This window comes from Eretmochelys imbricata, chromosome 12 (genome assembly GCF_965152235.1).
Source record: "Eretmochelys imbricata isolate rEreImb1 chromosome 12, rEreImb1.hap1, whole genome shotgun sequence".
NCBI classification, from domain to species: domain Eukaryota; kingdom Metazoa; phylum Chordata; order Testudines; family Cheloniidae; genus Eretmochelys; species Eretmochelys imbricata.
This window is the reverse complement of record NC_135583.1, coordinates 34,633,006-34,652,153: the sequence shown is the minus strand read 5'-3', so window position 1 is coordinate 34,652,153 and position 19,148 is coordinate 34,633,006. Positions and strand designations below refer to the sequence as shown.

At 39.1% G+C, this 19,148-nt stretch overlaps 1 protein-coding gene across 1 annotated transcript in view; it reads right to left on the bottom strand.

Annotated features, from left to right (window-relative positions):
* Window positions 1–2,697: 2,697 nt before the first annotated feature.
* The window catches only part of CDH13 (cadherin 13), a 620,546-nt gene continuing 604,095 nt past the window's right edge, over window positions 2,698–19,148 (bottom strand). The window contains exons 12-13 of the mRNA XM_077831429.1: window positions 4,906–5,139; window positions 2,698–2,930 (exon numbers count right to left, since the gene is read on the bottom strand). Coding sequence (XP_077687555.1) covers window positions 2,698–2,930; window positions 4,906–5,139 — 467 coding nt within the window. The remainder of the gene's footprint in view (window positions 2,931–4,905; window positions 5,140–19,148) is intronic.

The following is a 19,148-nucleotide window of genomic DNA, read 5'->3' as shown; positions in this document are numbered from 1 at the left end:
AAAGAATGGAATATCTTTTCCTACCGAAACAAACCACACCTGCAAATCATAAACACATACATTATTTGTGCGGCTGTTTTGCAAAATTAGAGAAGAGGATCTATTTATAAATTTGACCCTTTATATTTTTTTGACAGGCAGCTTTTAAAAACAAACAAACAGGCTAGTATTTATGGGCTTGCTTGTGGCTTTTATGCCACAAGCCCACGTATGATGTGGTGCAGAGCTGCGCCACGCCAGGAAGAGAGCCAGAGAGAGAGAGAGAGAGAGAGAGAGTGTGTCTTAGGTGGGTACTGTCTATCCAGAGCTGCACCTTGCATATAATGATGGAGCAATATGCTCCCTCCTCAGTATGCTGGCTTTGTTCTATGCCTTGGTATCGAGTAGTGGCAGGACCAAGCACCTACCATCTCCTACCCCTTCTCATTATATTGCTCCTTAGTGAGTGTTGGGCTGGGCGAGAAAGAACCAGCAGTCCCTGTCTTTCCCAGAATGCAAGGACTGTCAATGTGAATGGTTCTTTTGCAGCCACATAATGAGGGGGAATCTCACTGCGCAATCCTTCTGTTCCTGTGCACATGGGCCGTTCTCACAATCTGGGCCTATATATGGCTCACATTTTAACTAGTTACAGTTGCTGGGAAATGTACTCTGTGATGATCTGGATCCAAAAGGTAGAATGTTCCATTAGATAAACCTACTTCCCATGATTCATTCCAAGGAAAAATGTGTTGACTTCTTAACCTGCTAGATAACAACCAGGTGGGTGCATTCAAAACCAAAACACTCAACCAAAAGATATTAAAACAATGCAACCCCTTCCTGTAATCACATCCTGTACAGACAAACCAACAAGAGTAAAGTTTCAGAAGGAATACTGAAATCTCATCTAGAAATGCAAGGAGGTTCTCATAATGGGCCTGACTTATGCCTGGTATAATGCCATTAACTTCCATGTAGTTGCATCAGAAATGAATCTGAACCAATGAGCTGCATATTAATATACACAAATATGATTTTAATGTCCTGCGGAATAGTTCTAGCAAACATAATAACTACTTAGGGCTGAATTCAGGGTGCAGGGTAACTGCACTGACACAAGTACAGTCACTTCAGATGTCACCCAATGGAATCAAAACCAGGAATTTGCACTTAGCATTTGTACAGCTCTTTATCTTCAAAGAGCTTCACAAACATCAGCTAATTCTAAACTTCCCACAATGACTTTTAAGCCAACCTTTGGGGATAAAAGTCATATATTCAAATAAAAAAGAAACTAATATGATGTATACTATATAACTCAAGCAGCCCCAAAATCCAATATGTGCAAAACTCTGCTATTCAGGCCTTTATCTCAGCATAATATCATATTGTACTTTACCCAGATTTCTAAGCCCTTTGGCAGTGCTGAGGTGTTAAATCCACCTATACAAAACCATGCATACATATGGTGACTGTACAAATTTTTTGGGACAAATAGTTTATTTGTCAAAAAATGCAATTTTGGGTTGACCAAAACTATTTGTGAATTTGGGTTGCATTTGTCAAATAGTTTTGGCCCCAAATCCTCCCCCAGATTTTTTTTTAATTCAAAATGTTTTGTTACTACATGCTCAAACTGAAACATTTTGACCTTTCATTTCGAAGTGATGTTTTGTTTTTTAGAAATTTCGCCCGATTTATGTAAACAAAACAGAAAAAGCTAACACACACCCAAAACCAAAACAAAAAAATGGGTGGGGAGAGGGTTTGGATTGACCAAAATATTTTGTATGACCTGAAATGAATTGAGGGGAGAAAGGGAAATGGAAATGAAAACTTCCATTTCAGGTCGATATGAAATTAATTTTATTTCCAGATTTTTTCGGCTCAACCACTGAACCGAAAAATTAATTATTTTCTCAGCTCTGCCCAAGAGCATTAGAGCAAGCCAAGGGCAGAGCCAGCATTAGAACTCGGAAGTCCTTGTCCCCCCAGTCACATCACCTTTCAAGCATCAGTTTTGACTCTTAACCCTCCAAAATTAAATTGTACATTCGTAAGGTTTTTGTTTGTTTTTTTTTAGAAACGCCTACTCGGAAGCATCAAAGAGAGACAATCCATTGAAAGTTATCCCAAGACATCAACTCCTGTTCTCTCTTTTGACTTGCAGTTCTCCAGACTATCATCTTAGATGTCTATACATTTAGATTCTTGAATGAATTCCCTGTGTACGGTTGCTTACGCACTTTATACGGGGGAATAGATTGGAGCAGACACGACTCATTTTCATAGTGACCCACAACAGCTGTGGTTACAAGAAGAACACGTTTAATCTCCTGTTTCTGTTTTTGAATTGAATTCAGGCAGGGAGAGACGAAGGAAAATGAGTCACAAATCTGTTACTACTGCCCATGCTTCTAAGTTTATAATATCTCAGCTTTGATTTTCTTTGATTCTCCTTAAAACTCTTCCTGTATTTGCAATCACCTGCTGATTTGACAACCTGGCATTTTCTACCCTTTTTCTGCCTACAGAATTTTTTTTTCCCCATTCACATAGATATTTTCTCAAAATATTCAGATGTCACACTGTGGACTTTTAGATCACTATACAAATTAACTTCTGCTCCCGTGGGTATGTTTTCTTATGAAGAAACACAAAAGATTCACTTCCAAGAACTTAGATAAATAATGCTTCACTGTTACTACTTGGAGTTTAGGAAAACTTACAAAATAAACTGAAGAGTGAAAAGAGAAGGATTAGGATCATGCTGATATGAAGGGCATCGGCTGCACTGCAGTCCATTTTGGATTTCTTGCAGGAACACACTTGTACTTTCAGTTCGGTATTGTTAGTCAGAGGTGGTTTTCCGGAATCTGTCACCAAGATTGGGATGTTGTAATTGGCCTTCTTCAGGTTTTGAAGCAGGCTGACCTGGGCATGAGTGTCTGCAAAGAATAAGGAGGTAACAATTAGGCAGCCACGGGGGGGTGGGGGGGGACGGGGGGACGGAGATGTGGGAATAAAAAGGCACCAGTACGCCACACCACACATGCCACATGAAAATCTAGGGGGAAATGAGAGCACTCTACATAACTAGGCTGGAAGGATTTGTTGGTAAACGTCCAATTCACAAACCCACAAAAAATTATTTCCATCAACAGTAATCAAAATTCACAGATAGGCGCAGTAAGAAAGTGCTTCTTGAGAATTTATGAGTTTAATATAAGGATATTTACTTTGTACATTTTGACAGGTGATGTGTTTTAACTATTATAAAAAGCTTTATTTACTTTTCTAATCTCAACATCTATTGTCATTAAATAACCTTTGTCTGACACCCCCCACCCCGCCTTAATTTTGTGGAACTGTGAACATTTAAATAGATAAAAGTAAAAAAAAGTGCTTAAAACTAAACATGACATTATCAGTCAAAATTCTAAAAAAATAGAAATGGAATTCTTCCAAGCCTATATATAACTGATTACAAAATGGTATTCAATCAACAACTCGGTCATAGGAATTCTTCCTCTTTGGCAGGAATGTAATTTCCCCCGGCTCTTTCTGCAATCCCATAAAAAAAATGGATTTTCAAGAGTTTATTTAGTTTAAAACTATGATTTGTCCGGCTGAAGCAGGATGTGGGGCTGTTGTAACTTATCAATACTCTATGTGACCTGGTTTGTGGCACAGTTACTGTATGGCTATATTGAATCATTGGGATGTTTCCTGTAAGCATATGTTGGTTGAGTTTTAATAGCAAGGCTGTTAGGAAGCAAGCAGGAAGACCACACAACGGCTCCAGATAAACAACCTGATAACACATCAGCAGGCATGAAGAGACAGTGACTGAACTATTAGTTATGAAGATACTGTTCGCAGGCTCCACCCAAGTTACAGGACTTGTTTTGTCAGTGCTGGAAGCCAATAGTCCAAAAGGATTTTAAAAGGCAGTTGAGAGGTAGGGGCAGTTGTCAGGGAGCTGTTCCTGGAGAACAGATAGCCACAGACAACCCGCTAGGAGATCTGAAGAAGCTAGGCCTTCTCCCAGGGGGATGGTAAGCCTTGGGTAAGACAGACATACATGTAGACCTCTTATTGTTTTAAAATCCTTTTTCTCTTATGTTACACTTTGTTCCAGCTGTATTAACCACTGACCACAGGCTCCCGAAGGGCGGAACCACAGGTATCCAAGCCCGTTGGGACCTGCTGGAGGTAAGGCTGAGACTTGGTGTAAGAGTGGGAGAATTGCGGGATTCCACCCTGGAAAGATAAGGGCACAAAGCCTACCACCTGCTGAGCTTCATTCAGACAGGCCAGAGAAGGGGTCAGAGGAGCAGCTAGTCTGTAACCATGAAGGCCTACTACCTAAAATAATAGCACTTAAGGAGCTCAGAGGAGCACACAGGGAGGTCAATGGGGGGATTCCCTCATCCTACTTAACTGATTTTCTAGAAAGGAGCTATGGGGAAGTAGACAGTAGGCAGGTCCATGGCTCTGTATGTCCTAAGCAGTAGCCAAAGGAATTGCTCATTGGTATGCGGGGGAGTATGCCGAAACCTCTTATGGTGTACTGACCCCAAGGCAATTGGGCTCAGAGTGCTCCCCACCGGGGTGGAGATGGGCAGGAGGGAAAAGGAATGGCCCCATGCCACCCATCACAATGGGTTGTGCATTAAGAGTCACTGCAGTTTGTCATTCTGGGCTTTGGATCAGGCCTTAAAGGCACAATCTACTCATAAGTGATCTGTTCTAATCATCCAAAGCGCATAGGAGTACATGAGTGATAGTACACCTATTACATTATTATGCTCCTTGATCTCAGATAGAACTTATAGGAAGAAGGTTCAGAAGGGCAGTTAGGGAGAGGGAGAGACAGTCCGAAAGAATGAAGGTATAAGAAAAACAAATTAAAAGACTTACTGTTGATCTTGGCGATTTTCCACACTTTATCTGGGCCAGACTGTTTATTCAGTTCAAACTTGAATGGATCCGTGTTAGGGTGAAGGTCCTTATCCGATGCCCCCAAGATCACAACCCTGAGATCTTTTGCGTCATCACAGACTTTTGCCAATGTTGGATAAATGGTAGGGGCATTGTCATTGACATCTTCCAGAGTTATCTGTAAAGTTCCCGTGCCGGATGCAGGAGGGTTGCCTATGTGACAAACAAGCAAGTATTTATAAGCTTGAACTTTCGTAATGCACGCTAGCCTCTAACAGGCACCCCTGGATGCTTACAAAAGGAGATCAGCGTCATTGACACAGTGCCCACTGCTTACCATCACAGGATGACCTTTGCCATTTTTTTTTTAAACTCAAGGGTTACTTTTGCAAAGTTTTGATTTAGACACTATATTTTCCAAAATCCAGTAAGTGTGATTCTCTACAGTAAAGAGAGTAAATCTAAGCAAACCTCTGTTCAGGATGACTCTGTGTAGTACAAAGTGGGGTCAAAATTATATTAGAGTCCAAGTCTAAGTCTAGGGAGCAGCTTGCTGTACACAAAGTGAGCTGTAGCTCATGAAAGCTTATGCTTAAATAAATTGGTTAGTCTCTAAGGTGCCACAAGTACTCCTTTTCTTTTTACAAACACACTGTAAGAGATAGTCCCTGCCCCAGAGAGAGTAGACTCTAAATAAAGACGACCCTTAAAGAATGAGAGGAGAAATGGAGTCATGGAAAAGTAATCTGCCCAAGGTCACACAATAGGTCAGTGCTTAAGGTGGGAATAGCACCGAGGTCTCCTGAAACCCTGGTTACTGGACGACTTTGGTTAATTTAGTGGAGCTTAAATCTGCCAGATTGAGAGTTTGGGAGAATGAGCTCTTTTATTTGTCCAGAGATGTACAGAATGAGCAATGGCATTCAAACTTCCACAAATTATCTGCATGAGCCTTGACCTAGAGGAATCAACTTTAGGGGTGACAGTGTTGTTTATTCAACATACCACCAGTACAAGCTTTAGCCTCTATTCTGTGACTGATATACCACCTATGGTGATGGAAGCGTTTGAAATGTAGACATCTGCTCACAGGGATCAGGACTGAGCCAACCACCTCATTTTACAGAGGTCAATGAATAGCTGACAGATGATAATATGTTTCAGTCACTACTGATTGTGTGCCAAAGCTGAACCAGAGACTTACTGTCCTGGTTAAAAGTTCAGTATCTCCATGATAGCTTTTGCCATCCAGTTCTCCATGATAGCTGGCCACAAAGGTTTTTAAAAGAACATCTCTTCTTTCATAGGCTGTTATACCTAATAATAGTTTCCCAATCTAAAGGAAACACTTCTTGAGAGCCAGGTTTTCTTATTCATATCAGAAATCTGCCATCCCCTTAGTAGCAAAAATCTGAGATTCCTAAAGTCCATTCATCTCAGAACTCTCTGAATATAAAAAGGAAGCAAGGGGGTATGTTTAGCCTCTGAACTGCTAGTGTGGTTCAGCAGGAAAAGTGGTACTCTAATGTATAATTAATCTGCATACAATAACTCAATGAACTTGGGAATCACTGATAGATTGTGACACTGCATTCTAAGGAAGAAAGTATTCACCCCATGGTCTGGATCTGACAGAACTGTAACTGTAACATAATGTGATTAGTCGTTATAATGACAAATGTTACTAATAGTGACACTTCATCTGTTTCAGACACATACATGCATAACAAAGGCAGAATTTTCATAGTTCCCTTCGGTTGCTTTTCCTCACTCTTTTTGTCATGATGAGGGTTAGGGCTGAGTTCTTTTTAATTAAAAAGAAATTATTTTTCACTTTTTATTGGACTAATTGAATTTGCAGAAATATTCCAATACATTTTTTGTTCTTGATATATTATTAAGTAAAGTCATATGGCAGAATGGATGAAAAGACATTTGAGTATTTGAAAGATGATCGTAAAAGTCAGGCTTTCATGCACTTAATTAAACTGCTGTCTTTAATTTTGAATGCATTATTTCCACACTGGACTGATAATGTCTTGTGCATTGCCCTGCTTATCTTCCTCTGAAGTCAGTAATATTAAAATCTTCTTTTTGAAATTAAGAACCCAACAGCATTATGACTATACTGTTAATTGTTGAATGCAGATATGGCTACATTTGCTCCGCTTAGCTAGTTCTTCACTTTCTTCCTATGGCTTATGGACCAATCAACAATACACACAAAAAGAGAAAAAGAAAATTGCTTCTGTCCATTTCAATGATTTATTCTCAGACTGTTTTACTTGTAACTACTGTGACAAAATGTTTTGTTGATTTATAAAGACTTTCGAAAGAAGAATAGGCAAATGTCAAGGTCATAAATTGAAGCTTGTTAACAAGCATGCCATAAAAATGCAACAAAAAGCAAGTCAAAGTAAAATGGCTACAACACATCCATTGGAATTTTTATAAATTTTATAAATTTGATACTATTATGCCTTGGAAATAAGAAACATTCAAAACCCCATGATCTTTATTTGGCAATGAATTTGAACTAAAAGTCTCTTGCATATTTTAATTCTAAAATAAGCCTTCCCTCAATCTATACTGTAAAATGTTGTAGCTAGAGGAAGAATTAATGCATTAAACAGATTATAAAAGGACAGTCCTACAAACCGTGGGGCAAGATTTGAAAAGCTCAGCTTCCATTTAGGCACCTAAATGAAGTAGCCTGTCCCACTGGGTGCTGAAAGCTTTGAACCTTTAGGTGCCTGATTGGGAGCTGTTGACCACAGAGATTTTTGGACAATCCTGCTCTGAATCACGCTAGCTATATAACTGAACGTAATGGCACTATTCCATAAGTAATGGCTACTACTGTGTGTAAGACTTTGTGGATCGGGCTACAAAAGTTAGTTTAATTGTTTATGAAAGTGAAGAGAATAGCTATCAGATAGGGACATTACTATTATAAGGCCAAATCTTGAAGCCCTCATGAGTGATCTTCAATGAGACTAAAGATTATCCAAATTGAGTAAGGTTTGTGGGACTGGACCCTTCATTGGTAATAATATAAAGGTTTAGGAGAATATCAGATCATGCAGCAATGGGAAGTGTACGATGTACGTTAGAACCAATAATGTCTTCATATCCTAATATTAGTTTACATTAGAACATTCTGACAGCAGCTGTCACTGAGGCAATAGCTACTGCTGTTGTGAGATGCACCAGTCAGGAAATGGAATAGGTTGGGTAGTTATGTATCATACCTTGAGGAGGTAGATAATATAATGTATGACTAGGCCCCCTGCCTGAGAGCTAGAGCCTACAATGAAAGGGGCCATTACAATAAGCAAATAGTGTAAAAAGGTATTCTTAGCGAAAATAAGTGACTTGAAAATGAACAGTCAGGGAACATGTTTTTTGGACCTGTTTTTTGCTCTATCTTGCTACTGTATTCTAACTTAATACCATGCAGTATCATTTTAGTGCTTCTAGTCTAAAGCTGATTTTTAAAAAAAGTTATATTCAGCTACAGAAACCTTTTAGGTTAAAACTCAGCAAATAAGAGTTTAGGTTTTAAACATGTAGGCATGAATTTGGAATCTGGTTTCCCATTTTAAAGCCAGTCAAGTAGTTGGATACCTACCAGACATCAGGTATGCCTGATACAAAATCATGGACATAGAATGGGAAGACATTTTTAATATCAGGTCATATATAAAATGGCACATTCACGCCCAGCCACTATCTTCAGATTGCTGGATGGCTGACCAATGTATTAATAGGAATGCAGAGTATTTTTTAAAAAGTTATTTTAGGGAAAACCTGGTCTCTGATTGGCTGAAGTACACAATAGCTCAGCTCACAAAACCACTGTGATGGCAGCAGGGAATAAATAACGATATTGTCAGCAACCGTCACTCAACTGTGCCAACATCCATCAAAAATAGTAAATCTACATAAACAATTTTCTCTAATTGGAATGATGTTATTGTAATGCACCATTGTCACATGATCAGCGTCCCCTGCTTGGAAGACAAATGTTTTGGCTTGGCTTCAGTATTTATGTAGCTGGAGGGGATCATTATCCCACGATGAGATTCTATTCTTTTCATGGAATCATTTAAAGGGATACTGACAGAATAGAAATCTTATCACAAAATAAAATTCCTTTACTATCAATAAACCAAAAGGATTTTAAAATTCCAGGGTATTTTTTCACACTTCTGCCTTTATTTTACTTGGGTTCATTTGGTGTGAAGCCAGCAAGACAGTTTCAGTTTCTTGTTGTTTGCGTTCTGTGGTTCTCGTGCAGAAATGCAATGCTGCTGTCTCTGGGCTTCCAGCATGGCAGGGCTATGCTCAGATCAGTAAGTGCAGATGTTTGCTTGAAATGTCATAAAAATGAATAAAAACATTTTGACTCTGATTTGGATTTGGATTCTGTTATCCTCACGCTTATTCACTTTAAAAAAACAACAACAAAGCCTAAGTCTGGGACCTAAGCACACTATATGGGATTTTCAAAAGTGCCTAAGACAGTTAGAAGCCCATCTCCCACTTAAAGTCAACGAGAGTGAAATACCTAATTCCCTAAGGAACTCTAGCCCAGACCCTCGAAGATATTTAGACATCTTTGAGCATCTGGACCCCTATGTCTGTATGAGAGCTAGGGCTGATTTATGGTTCTATATACTAAGTATAATGGCTGCCATTACCAGAGGGTTACATAAGCATGTGAAATTCTGTTTCTTATAGTTTCAACTTCAAACCTTGTGACATTGTCTGAGTTCATTTTGAATTTTGGGGTTTGTTTCAAGCAGAGACTAAAAGAAACCCCAAGGAACATACTACTGTGTGTCTGTGCTAAGCGTGTCGTTTTTAGGTCTCTGAAAGTGTTTGCACCAATGGCTGGAGGTGGACTAACCCTGCAGGTATGACAGAACCTATAAAGACTTGATTGCACGAAGACTTTCCCATTAAAATTTTCCACTATTGCTGGCACTAGTTGAGGTCCACTTGTAGCAACAGTGGGAGAACAGGTTTAGGCAAAGTGCTATTGACTTTTTAATTTCCATAATGTCTAGACCTGATAAGAATAGGGCTGGACAACATGGTGGTCAAAAAGCCTGTAGCCACCTGAAGCCCTGCCTACCACAGAATTGCCAGCCTTGCTCTTAGCAATGAACCTGAGCCAATGGTTCATTGATGGAGCATTTTCAACCAAAAGGAAAATACTTCATAATACTTTACTCTCTTTCTTTCAGGCATCCCTTCCCCATCAATTGATAAGCCCTGGGACAAGCCCAAGGCAGCTGAGAGCTGCAGAGAAAAGTTTCCAGATGTGCAAATAACCCCCGAGTATGTCTGCCAAAGTTTCACAAGCATATCCAGAGCTTTGTAAATAAACAAATTTGAAATTTAAACTTAACGCAAAGTTGGAGTAAGCGTGAAGTTCAACTTGCATCTCTTATAGGCTGGGCTCTCTGGCTGGACTAAATCTCCCATGTGGAACACAGTCTCCCCTTTGACCAGGTGGCATGGTTCATCATGAGAGTCACTTGTTTGTAGTGCATCATGGGAGATATAGCTCAGACAGGGATCCTGGCCCAAATGGGAGAATGGGAGCCTCAGGTACCCGAACTACAAATCCCATGAGGCAATGTACCACTATAGGAAAATCCAGCTTAATCTTGTACAGACTTGAAATGAAACACTTCAGAATCAATTTTTTTCAGAACTTTTTACTCCAAGAAAAATTAAAATATTTCATTTTTTGTCCCAATTCGGGATGAAAACAAATGTTGAAATTTCAGAATATCCCATGGTTTGGAAATTCCAATATTTACTCAGCTCCAGTGTAACCAAATGAGACAAAAGCCAGGAAATTCAAAGTTATGGCTGAGAATGTGTTCTTTGCTAATTTGATATTGTCAGCTTAACTTTGACCTTGCTGAGTTTTGACAGTTTTTAACACACTTTGAATGCAATTTAAATGCACTTTTTCTTGTTTGGAATTAGGCATTTACACAATGTTTTTAACTAGAGGATTTCAAAGCACTTTACTAAACTAACCAAACCAGTTTGGACAAAATAAGAACCTTTGCTCAGTTAACAAAGAGAATCAAACACAAACATTATTTTTTGTATTTCTGAAAACCAATGGGGGAAAAATAGAAAGAAAGAAAGAAACTAAATACATTTTATGTCATGCTGTATGGGCATTGGGCCAGATCCCAAGTGGTGTAACCATCAGTGGGATTGATATACAGGATATGGCCCAGAGAGTCTATATGTTAGACAATAGTATTGGGAATTAAAAGTGGAAAGATTTAAAAAATTAAATAAAAGGGAGATATGTATATTTATCAATACTTGATATCACATGAGAGGAGCAAGTTGTGTGGTGAAGACATCGGTACAATACAAAAGGTATTTGACCATGTTACCATAGGCTTTGAAAGTTGGATGCAGCTGTAAATAATATAATTTGTTTAGTGGGATAGCTGAGGAACAAAGAACAGATAAACAAGACATAATCAATTTAACGAGGAAAATACGAGACACACAAATCAGAAAATGTTAAGACTGGGAGACAAGTTAATTAATGAGACTGCATATTTTTGCTTAGATTTAAAAACTTGTGATATTAAAGCACCAAATATATAAAATCTTCATTATTAGAGACATACATTTTATAGTCTACATTTTTGTCATTATAGGTATGGAACATTTTTCTAAGTCCCTTCAAAAACAATTTATCAGTGACAATTAGAATAAAAGAGAACTTTATTGCTGAATTATATTTCAAGCCCATCTCAGACCTGTGCTCTGGAACTGCTTATCAAATTCACTGTCATAAACGTACAGCTAAGGGTAGCCTAGAATTCCTCCTTACCTGTAAGGGGTTAAGAAGCTCAAATAGCCTGGTTGGCACCTGACCAACAGGACCAATGGGGAAAGAAGATACTTTCAAATCTTGGGAAGGGGAAAGGTTTTGTTTGTGCTCTTTGCTTTGTGTGTGGGGGTTCTCTCTTGGGACTGAGAGGGGCCAGACAGAAATCCATCTTCTCCAACCCATCCCAATCCAAGTCTCCAATATTGCAATCCATATAGGGTACAGATGTGGGGACCTGCATGAAAGACCCATGAAAGCTTATTTCTACCAGCTTAGGTTAAAAACTCCCCAGGCACAAATTCTCCCTTGTACCTTGGGTTTAAGTAATGCTGCCACCACCAAGTGATTTCACAAAGAACCAGGGAAAAGGACCACTTGGAGTTCCTCTTCCCCCAGCAATCCCCCCCCAAGCCCTTACACCCCCTTTCCTGGGCAGGCTTGAGAATAATATCCTAACCAACTGGTTACAAAATGATTAAAGACCCAAAACCCTGGGTCTTGGAACAATGGAAAAATCAGTCAGGTTCTTAAAAGAAGGATTTTATTAAAAAGAAAGAAAGGTAAAGATCATCTCTGTAAAATCAGAATGGAAAATACTTTACAGGGTATTCAGACTCAAAACACAGAGGATTCCCCTCTGGGGAAAACCTTAAAGTTACAGAAAAAAGGAATAAACCTCCCTCCTAGCACAGGGAAAATTCACAAGCAAAACAAAAGATAAACTGTTTTACCTATACTGGTTGCAATATTGGAGACTGGGATTGGGATGAGTTGGAGAAGAAGGATTTCTGTCTGGCCCCTCTCAGTCCCAAGAGAGAACCCCCACACAAAACAAAGAGCACAAACAAAACCTTCCCCCTTCCCAAGATTTGAAAGTATCTTCTTTCCCCATTGGTCCTGTTGGTCAGGTGCCAACCACGCTATTTGAGCTTCTTAACCCCTTACAGGTAAGGAGGAATTCTAGGCTTCTCTTAGCTGTATGTTTATGACATTCCCAAAGAAACTTCAGCCACTTTGGAGGATCTGACTATTATACAGGTCTCTAAGCCATAGTGTTGCCTGAAGCCAGAACCATATCAGGAACAACAGAGCAGAAAGAAATGGAGTACTTGTGGCACCTTAGAGACTAACCAATTTATTTGAGCATGAGCTTTCGTGAGGTCTCACATCACACTGACATTACAAATGGTAGAAAGACTTGTGAAGTTATTTCTTTTGATTGCATTATGTTTACAGGCCTATCAAGTGAATCCATTAGCTATGTCCTTTTGTGCCACCATGCAGAAATTACAAAGCCATTTAATTCTTAGGACAAAATTCTCTCCTCCTATTGCAATCAGTGAGAGCTATTAACACGCATCTGAGGGCAGAATCTGGCCTTTAAACACAGATTTTCTTTCAAGCCAACAGGCTTAATACTCAGCCACTCATTTAAGTTTCACCAACAATGATTTCTTTCTCAGAAATTAGAGTATTTCTATCACTTCCTTTAAAAAGTCTTTTTCACCCATAGTTTGCATTAAACTGTCAACACAAGGCCAAATTCTGGACTCGGTTGCACTAATTTAATGCAGCTATAATTCTACTTAAGTCAACAGTTGTACTGATGTAAAACCAAAGTTTTGTACATCCCCAAGTGTTTGTTCACTGATAATAGTAAGAATTAACATTCTTCACATGTAAGCAGTAAAAACTGTAGTGATTTTGAAGTCAATAATTCTCAGGACAATTAACTTTCCATCACCCTGTCACGAATAAAGTTACTAAAGCTGAAGTATACCTCTTTAAACACCTATGGATGAGATTCTTATCTCAGTTATACCAGCGTAACTGAAGGCAGTAGGGTTACTTGGATTTACACCCAAGTAACTCAGGCATGGTCTACACTGGGGAGTGGGGAAGGGAAGATCGATCTAAGTTATGCAACTTCAGCTATGTGAATAACATAGCTGAAGTTGACCTACTTATATCTACTCACCACAGTGTGTTCACTACGGTGAGTTGACTGCTGACGCTCCCCTGTCGACTCTACCTGCGCCTCTCGCTCCGATGGAGTACTGGAGTCCACGGGAGAGCACTCGGCGGTCGATTAGATGCGATAAATTGACTAGACGCGATAAATCAACCCCCGCTGGATCTATCGCTGCCTGCCGATCCGGCAGGTAGTATAGACATACCCCAAGAGTACAAGATAAGCCTGAGTTGGGCTCTTTGACTTTGGGCTTTGACTTGGACTTTTCACCAACTCACTTGTGTATTCTTAGCTTCAGCTTTGCCTGAAAGGGAGGGTTTTGGAAGGGCTTACAAGCACCACAATATAAGCTCCCTGGATTGCTTTAACATATTCCTCTTGTTGCACTTAATATTTTCAAGAAGGGAAGAGAACAGAAGAATGAAAGAAACACTTCAAAGGTCCCAGAAGTGTTCGGTGTGAGCCAGGCAGTCACACAGTGTAACCTTTGGATGGGCTAAGTAGCACATTCTCTCTGAAAAGAGGATACTGCAAATTCTGTTTTTGAAAATAACATTTGAAAACCTGCTGTAGGACTAAATGACTTTGAAAGTTTACGGCAAACATTCTAACTTTCCTCTTGTTGCAAAATTCTTTACCAGCCTCTCTCATCAATATTCGGCTAAACCCTGCACAATACGAACAAGAGATTCTCTGCAAGCTGTTTCTCTAAACAAGAAATGTGTGCAGGTCAGGTGGTTTGGCACTGACCTACCTGATCTGCAGGCACGAATCCAGTTCACGGGCAAATTCTGTTATTGCCATATGCGGGCTCATATCTACAAATAACCCACTGAAGCCAAGAGGACTTTCTGAGAAGCAACTCTTCACAAATAAAGGTATCAAATCTGGCCACACTGGAAAATCTGGCCCATAAATGCAATCCTCTGTCATTTTGCAAAGAATAGCTCCCAAGGTCTCAATGAACAAGAATTCATTTTTTGTTTTTTTGTTACATTTCTCTGGTACACAGATATATTCTTTCATGATATATGGAAATAAACAGCCCATAAAAGTTATAATCCTTTATTCATTCCAATATTCTAAGCAGATCATATTTTTGAGTAATTATATTTCAGAAGAGCAAAGCTCTGTCAGCATATCAAGTTGCTACTGACATATGCATCCGTCTTAAATATTGTTTTCAGAAATTTAATTTCTTTTTCTAATCACCAGTCCATGGTGACAAATTTAAATAATATTTTGTGTGCAATTTATATTTTATTGAAATTTAAAATGGCAAGAAAAGGACAAGTATTAAATTTATTTTCTCTTCTCAATTAATACAGCAATTAAGATAAGAGGTGTAAAACTGGCTTAATTGGGTTGCCATAGCAACTAATAGTCTTATTTCTTCCAAAATAACATGTTTTAGGTGGAATCAATTGGTGGTAATTTAATTATATACATCATGAAGCAAGAAGACAGATTAAGATACATGTAAAGAGAAATTTTAATTGCAAATTGTCACGCATCCCTTTGTTACTCCAGTTTTTCCTCTCTTCTGGGTGCTGTCTGTTTCTGTTCATCATCAGACACAATACTGAATAATCATTTTTCTTTTTAATGAATGAGAATATTGGCCCTCTGCATGTATTTTGGGGTTCATTCAATCTGGCCTCTGTAAACACTGAAAAGGTTGTAATTGGAACCTTCTTCATCATTTCTGATTGATTTTAGTTTGGAATGTTCCATGGAGAAATCGAAACTGTGCCATTCAGCTCACCTGTATATACATAGAATCACAGAAATGTAGGGCTGGAAGGGATGTCAAAAGGTCATCAACTTCAGTCCCAAGCATTGAGGCAGGACTTAGATCATCTCTGACAGGTGTTTGTCCAACCTGTTCTTAAAAACCTCCATTGATGGAGATTTCACAACCTCCCTTGGAAGCCTATTCCAGAGTTTAACTACCCTTATAATTAAGGAGCTTTTCCTAATATCTAACTTAAATCTCCCTTGCTGCAGATTACTTCTTGTCCTACTTTCAGTGGACACAGAGAACAATTGATCACCGTCCGCTTTATAAGAGCCCTTCACAGATCTGAAGACTGTTCTCAGGTCCACCCTCAGTTTTCTTTTCTCAAGAGAACACATGCCCAGCTTTTTAAACCTTTCCTCACAGGTCAGGGTTTCTAAACCATTCATCATTTTTGTTGCTTTCCTCTGGACTCTCCCCAATTTGTCCATATCTTGCCTAAAGTGTGGTGCCCAGAATTGGACACAGTACTCCAGCTGATGCCTCATCAGTGCCAAGTCGAATGGGACAATTACCTCATGTGTTTTACATATGACACTCTGGTTAACACACCCCAGAATTATATTAGCTAGTTTCACAACCGCATCACGTTATTGACTCATTTCCCATTTGCAACCCACGAGAGCCCCTAGGACCCTTTCAGCGGTACTACCACCTAGCTATTTATTCACGGCTTTGTAGCTGTGCATTTGATTTTTCCTTCCTAAGCACAGTACCTTGCACTTAGTTGTATTGAATTTCATCTTGCTGATTTTAGATCAATTCTCCAATTTGTTAAGGTCATTTTGAATTCTAATCCTGTCCTCCAAAGTGCTTGCAATCCATCCAAGCATATTCTCCACTCCATTATCCAAGTCATTAATGAAAATATTGAATAGTACTGGACCCAAGCCTGACCTCTGCGGGACCCCACTAGACACACCCTCTCAGTATGACAGTGAACTACTGATAATAACTCTTTGAATATGGCCTTTCAACCAGCTGTGCACCTTACAGCAGTTTCATCTAGACCACATTTCCCTAATTTTCTCATGAGAATGTCACGGTGGGACTGCATCTAAAGTCTTAATAAAATCAAGAAATGTTTTGTTTACTGCTTCCCCCTATCCACGGCCAGTAATCCTGTCAAAGAAGAAAATAGGTACACTTGGAATGATTTATTTTTGATAAATTGTTGCAGGCTATTCCTTATAACCCTATTATCCTCTACAAATTGATTGTTCAATAATTTGTTCCAGTATCTTCCCAGGTATCAGATAATTCCCTGCTATAATTCCCTGGGTCCTCTTTGTTCCCCTTTTTAAATATAGATACTATGTTTGCTCTTCTCCTGTCTTCTGGGACCTCATCAATCCTCCATGAGTTCTCAAAGATAATTGCTAATGGTTCTGCGATTGTTTCAACTAATTCCTTAAGTACCCAAGGATGAATTTTATCAGGCCTTTCCAACTTGAATACTTCTACATTATCTAAACATCCTTTAACCTGTTCTTTCCCCATTGTGTCTTGTATTCCTTTGTTAATATTAAATTGTGTTGAATATTTGGTCACCATTAACCTTTTTAGTGAAGACTGAAGGAAACAGGCATTAAATCTCAGCCATTTTGATGTCATCAGTTATTAGCTCTCCTTCCCCACTAATTAGAGGACCCACATTTTCTTTGTCTTTCTCGTCTCCTAATATATTTCTAGAACCACTAATTATTGCCCTTTATATCCCTGGCTACATGTAGGTCACTTTGTGCCTTACCCTTTCTGGTTTTGTCCCGACATGCTTGTGCTCCTCTTTTGTGCTCCTCTTTCATAGTTCATCGACGCGGCCACTTTTTGTAGGGTTCCTTTTTGATTTGGAGGCTACTAAAGAGCTCCTGATGCTGCCATATTGGCCACTTACTATTCTTCCTGTCTTGCCTTCACATCAAGACAGTTTGCAATTGTGCCTTTAACATTGTGGCCTTGAGAAACAGTCAACTTTCCTGAACTCCCTTTTCCCTTAGATGTTCTTCCTATCAGATCTTACCTCTACCAGTCCTTTGAGTTTGTGTGCATTTTTTGAAGTACATTTTCCAAATTTCTGGTGCTTTTATGCCTTCTTTTCCTTAGAATCATGAAATCTATCATTTCATGGTCACTTTCACCCAACTTGTCTTCCACCTTCTGATTTGCTACCAATTCCTCTGTCTTGGTCAGAAAAAGTCTAAAATGACTGCCCTGGTTACTTCCTCCATCTTCTGAAATGAACAGTTGTCCCCAACAATTCCAAAACCTTACTGAATATTTTGTGTTTTCCCATATTATTTTTCCAATAGATGTCTAGGTGGTTAAAGCTCCTTGTTACTTCTATTTCTTTTGTTTTGGATATATCTGTTTTTTGTTCTAGAAATGCCTCATCCACCTCCTTTTCCTGATTTCATGTTTTATACTAGACACTTACCAAGACATCACTACTGTTTTTTTGCCCCTTTTATTTTTACCCAGGGACTTTCAACTGGTCTGCCTCTTCAGCTCCTCCTGGACCTCAGAACAAGTGGATAAATTCTTGATGTCTAATGCAACAACTCAATTTTTAGCCTGCCTCGTCTTCCTGAACAAGCTGCACATGTCTATACCAATATTACAGTCACAAGACTTATCCCATCAAGTCTCTATGATGCCAATTAAATTTAGCTTATGTACTTATAGTCCAAGTTCTTCATGTTTATTCCCCATACTCATTACATGCGTAATTTGTCACAATGTAAATACTGAAATCACATTGGATTTAGAGACAGTTCTACATAGTCCTACATGTTCTTTCCCCCTTACCACTGCTTATGGATATTTGCATAAAAACAGGGCACTCCACCTTGTTCCGTTGATGCAGACCCTATACTAGTTAAGTATCAGTTTAACATAGCCCACTCCCAATACTCCTCCTACCATGAGGAGAGAAGGGACAGGAACTGGTACACTTGCACCAACAGAGATTTTCTCTCCAATGGGGGAATCCTCTGCTGAAGATTTGTGGGCAGTGTTCAGCCCCTTTGCTTCTCCTGAATAGCACCTCATGAGTAATGCCAAGGGGCTGGAGCTTATTACAGAATCAGCTCCAAATCAGAAGTGATGACTATCTGAGTTTTGTGAGCCTCATTATGGCACCTACATCCCTGAGTAACAAAAGGGATATTCCACATGATATTATACTGACACATGGTAACTAGAAGCCATATTTTTAAAATAGACAACAAAAATCACCATACTTGAGAATTCATAGCACAAAATAACAGAACTTTGTCATTCCACAATCACACTGATAACGTCCTGCTTATTTTCTGGGCTGGGAATGGAAATTACAAAATCCACTGAGAAAGATTGTACTTACAGAGTTTTCAGCATGAGCTAAAACAGCCAGCTGCTCTATTTTCTGGTAATCACCCAGAATACTCCAGTTAATAATAATGTCTTTGGGATGATTATTGAAGGATACTGCAACATATTCAAACAGGAAATACTAACATTTTCTTGAAAGTTTGTTCCAGCCCAGTTTTGCAAACCCAGTAGGCTTCTTGCCCTTACACACATAAATAAGT